Source organism: Rosa rugosa, chromosome 6 (genome assembly GCF_958449725.1).
Source record: "Rosa rugosa chromosome 6, drRosRugo1.1, whole genome shotgun sequence".
NCBI lineage: Eukaryota > Viridiplantae > Streptophyta > Magnoliopsida > Rosales > Rosaceae > Rosa > Rosa rugosa.
In genome coordinates, this window is record NC_084825.1 from 38389531 (window position 1) to 38394227 (window position 4697).

At 36.8% G+C, this 4697-nt stretch overlaps 1 protein-coding gene across 2 annotated transcripts; it reads left to right on the top strand.

The window, feature by feature from the left end:
* Positions 1–1260: 1260 nt before the first annotated feature.
* On the top strand, positions 1261–4216 carry LOC133715212 (protein ABIL1-like). 2 transcript variants are annotated; one of them, XM_062141620.1, is made up of 9 exons: positions 1261–1531; positions 1974–2056; positions 2583–2733; positions 2816–2915; positions 3006–3098; positions 3251–3323; positions 3451–3503; positions 3610–3704; positions 3782–4216. In XM_062141620.1, exons 1-9 carry the CDS (start codon positions 1439–1441, stop codon positions 3935–3937), a joined length of 897 nt encoding a protein of 298 aa, XP_061997604.1. In that variant the 5' UTR covers positions 1261–1438; the 3' UTR covers positions 3938–4216. The 2 variants fall into 2 exon arrangements, with proteins under 2 accessions (XP_061997604.1, XP_061997603.1); XM_062141619.1 differs by having other exon boundaries at positions 1268–1531; positions 3239–3323.
* The last annotated feature ends 481 nt before the right edge of the window (positions 4217–4697 follow it).

The window sequence follows — 4697 nt, forward strand, 5'->3', positions numbered from 1 at the left end:
CCGGTTTCCGAAACTTGTTTATCGAATCAACTTATTCACATAATCTTCAATAAACGGGGAACGAGTGAAACTTATGAGAGTTTGAGGCCATGACATTGCAATTCTTCTACCATAAGATTGGAATCATAGATCATCTATCTTATATTGATTGTCATGAGAAAGTTTTGTTTAAGAATAAAAGAACATTTGTTTAACAATGGCAAGAATTACAAATATGAGAATGATAGGTAGTGGAAATAGTTTTTCCATTCTAGTTCTCAGTAGAACCTCTAGTTACGGTCTATCATCGTTGTGAAATTTATGAGTCGAAAGTGCTCAACCTTTAACCACAAACGATGCTCATGTTCTCGGACTACAACGATAGCTAACTAATCCTGAGTGTCAAATACAACCTCACAATCAACATTAAGAAGAATTACTTCACCTCCTTCCACAATGTCTTCAAAACAGTCAAACCATGTGTAAGGATAATTCACCATCATGTTAATAACAAGAAAACACCGAAAATAGAACATAGTCATTGAGAGTAATGCCGTAAAAATGGTACATTAACACTATCAATTCGTTTCTAGACCCTAACTCAAAATAGTAGAGACTTATTAAACCTAATTGTCACATAATTTAAAGAAAAAATGAAAAAAAAAAAATGTTTATAAAGAGGTGGTATGTCATGACTGATGATCATTACAGAGGTGGTATGTCATGATCATGATTTATGAGATAATCTGTAATGTAAAACTTAATGCCTTTATCATATATACAAACTCGAACGTTTTTTGGTGATCCTTTCCTCATCAATGTTGCTTATCTTCTCCTTAAAACAAGCAGAAATCTCGATATCTTTGTCTGAGTGTGAACTAGAACTATCAATTTCCCCACATTGCAAGGCAAAACTTTAATAATTTTAGAAAGATTATATCTTTAACATAAATCATCACATCTCAAACCCCATGATTTTATGCAATAAAAAAAAAATCACAAGATACTTTGATTGCTATGATAGCATATCTAGCTTCCTCTCTCAATCTCACCATCATGTCTCATCATTTCCATTTTGATTGCTACAAAAAAGATTCTATTCTTCAATAAAACAATTTTTCCAAAAAAAAAAGAAAGAAAAGAAAATTAAAATCATAACCGAACAATCCACCGCCCTCCGAGAGAGACAAGTTGCCGTTAATTAATTTTCTGATAAAACCATCCAATCATCAACCACCGCGAAGTTCAGTAACCCCCCAGCAATAAATTCCCTGTCATTTTCACTCCCTAAATTTCACAGAGAATTATTATTATTATTCCCGGCGTTGCTTCTACCACACTCTCTCTCTCTCTCCCACTCTCACCAAATCCAACTTTTCTCTGTAATTATATGCTTTAATTCTGTGGACTTTGTTCAATTCGGTAGTCATTGATCGTCGGAAGTCGTTTTCGGTCAGAGATGGAGTTAGAGCAATCCCGGCCGCTCAATCCGGCCATGACCTTCGACGAGGTCTCCCTGGAGCGCAGCAAGAGCTTCGTCAAGGCCTTACAGGTTCCATTCTCCCACGCTTCCATTCAAGTTTTTATGTTTGTGCGAGGCTGAGAGTCTGCGATTGGATCTGATAAGTATTTCGTTTTTTTTTGATTGATTTGATTCGTTCTGGTTTACGCATTTCGTAGTTTGATTGAATTTGATGCTTGTTCGGTAAATCTTGGCTTTGAAATCGTTGAATCTACGCGGTTTCGAGTCGTGCTTGGTTGTTAATGCCTTGTGATGTGTAGGTGATGCTCTTTATTTTTGGTAAATGATTGGAAATAGAGGCCGTAAATTGGCTTTAGGTAGCTGTAGTTAATTGATTGCTTGGTGAAGCTTTTTGTTGTTGCTACTTTTGTGGCTTACTGGCTCTCATTTTCAATTGGCATGATTGTGCTGCTTGATGAGGAAAGCGTTGAGTTTTTATGACGGTGGGATCCTTGTGTTGTGTTTATTTCAGGAGCTCAAGAACTTGAGGCCTCAGCTTTACTCTGCTGCGGAATATTGTGAAAAGTCGTATCTTCATAGCGAGCAGAAACAAATGTAAGGATTTTTTTTTTTTGTTTCGTTTGATGTGATTCTTCTTGATGCATATGAAAATATTTAGTTTCTTATTCTGAAGGGGTGTTTTGTTGCCAAACTGTTATAAGATGTGTCCCGTGATGAGTGTACAGTAGCAGATCCTACTAGTAATGTACAGTATGTTTTGAGTGCTTACCTGGGTTTAGAGTATCCCTGAATTGCTGCATCTTAGAGTGGATATAGCGGGATTTAATGAAAGGAAAATCACTTGAATAATGTCGATGTGTACTTGGTTTAAATTTGGTATACAGATGAACTAAAATGCACGACAAAGCATTTGTCATGGGCCCTTCTTATCTTGCTATCGATGTGGAATCTTGTTAATGAGAGATGTGTGGCATCTGCACAAATTGGCAAGAAGACACATGTTGTAACATGTCGTGCATATCTGCATGTTTTAACCATGCCTTGCATTTTCTTTCTCGAATTTACAAGGATTGTAATATAAATACCTCTTGCTGAAGTTCATTACAAAAATTGGTAACAGGGTACTGGATAACCTGAAAGATTATGCTGTGCGAGCCCTTGTTAATGCTGTTGATCACCTTGGCACTGTGGCCTACAAGTTAACTGACCTTCTTGACCAGCAAACCTTAGATGTTTCAACCATGGACCTGAAAGTTACTTGCCTAAACCAGGCGAGTTTTAGCATTCGTGCATGTTAGAATAGAAAGAATATCAAATGGATATAACTAAATGAACTATCTTTCTTATACTTAGAAACTTCTTACATGCAAAACATTCATGGATAAAGAAGGTTCGAGGCAGCAGCAGCTGTTGTCATTCTTCCCAAGACATCACAAGCACTACATTTTACCCAGTAAGGCCAAATATTATTAACTAATAGCTGCAGTTACCATGTTTACAACAAGATTTTTGCATTTATATTATTTTTTGTCCTTGTTGCTAGATTCTGTCAATAAGAAGGTACATTTCAGTCCACACGTACAGACTGATACTCGGCAACATGCTTATCAAGCAAGACCACATGTTCAACCGTCAAGTATGTTATTTTCCAATTGGGGATATTTTCCTCCTAAGTTTCAGTTTGGTCCTTGTGATTTTGTAGTTTATAATGTGGATTTTACACTTTTATTGTAAATCAGTAATAACTTTGGTTTTGGTACAATGTGCAACATTTAGGTGCCACTGCAGCAAAAACTCTTTCCTGGCATTTAGCTTCAGAAACAAAATCAACCTTGAAGGGGGCTTCGCATGGTCTGGCTAGGTAATCCATAAGATTGAAAGGAAATATAGCATATGTTCTGTGTTGGTAATAATTCCTTTTCTGTTTGTTTTCACTTGCTCATGATGATCTAATAAGACAATATTTCTGGATATTTTCCTTTATGCAGTTCTGCAGACACAAAAGTTTCTGTAAATACTTCTGGCACTTTCCAGCTTTTAGGTATGTAGAGTTGGAAAGTCTAATCATCTTATCACGTAGTCACGCTTCAGTGAACTATAAAATGAAGTTGTCCTTGAGAAATAATAGCTCCTTCTAATGAATGTAGATAATGAGGGGAGCGCCACTACGAAATCCTCGGGTGCTCACCTGCAGTTACCAAGTCGAGTTCCTGGTTCTGAACCATTTGTTGCTGGACATAGGGTAAGTATGCTTTGCCCCCAATATGTCCATGAGTAAAGTGAGGAGGGGAAATTTAAAGGTTTACTTTTCTCTTGCAGGATGCGGTGGATGGTTACAGGCCACTAGGGGCGGCCAGGTCATTTGACAACCAAAATCGACAGATCGTGCGAGTTCCTGTTCGCAGCAAAAGTCTGTTATCAGCTTTTTTTGTCAAACAGAAAAGCACAAAGCTGAAGACTGGGTCCGTCTCCTGAAACCTTTTTAAAACAAGTTAAGACCCGACTACCTGATCATCCCACGCTATGTGGGTCAAATTGCCTGTAAATCCCTCCAATGTGTTTTGGCTTCAAGCTTTTTTGTTGACCATTCGTTATTCAATAGCTTGGAATCAAAATTCTTTTTCCCACTCTATGGCGCCTTACACTAGGCTGCTTAATAATGAACAGAATTGTGCACAGATGTCCAGTAATGAAGTAGTTGTTGAGGAATGTCTGGTTTATGGATTATTGCATTAGTTTCTGCTTCCATGTTGATTTGTCTTCTGAATCATTCGGGTAAATGTCACTGTTAATCTTTTCTTAGCTGATGAGGAACATTTTCATGACAAACTCTTTCATCAAAATAATGAAATTCTAGGCTAATTATATTTGCTCTCGGAGTCTCTGTAATCAAGTATTATTACAAAATAAGCTTTTGGCTGCAACAACTTTTCTCTATCGTATTTCGTACTACAGCTGCATATTGTTCAAGCACAAAAATGAACAATTTCATAAAAAAATAAAAATTAAAAATTAAAAACACGAAAGTGTTAAAGTAAAATGACAATTGGAAATTGGTCTACTCATTTCATTTCATAGTCCCTTTATATAGGGATAGAATTACAACGGAAATATCGATTACATTAATGATACTAAATGCTGATTGATCCGTAATTGTGCTGATTGATGGTAATCACTGATTCCTTGATTCCCTCTCCGTCAGTTGCTTTGATGAAGGCACACAATATGTTTTTCC

Bases quoted from the DNA above. Each gene is read 5' to 3' on its own strand.
- LOC133715212 (XM_062141619.1), top strand. From the start codon at position 1,439: ATGGAGTTAGAGCAATCCCGGCCGCTCAATCCGGCCATGACCTTCGAC. The intron at 2,057-2,582 runs GTAAGGATTTTT...AATTGGTAACAG, and splicing joins CATAGCGAGCAGAAACAAAT to GGTACTGGATAACCTGAAAG. The intron at 2,734-2,815 runs GCGAGTTTTAGC...TCTTATACTTAG, and splicing joins AAGTTACTTGCCTAAACCAG to AAACTTCTTACATGCAAAAC.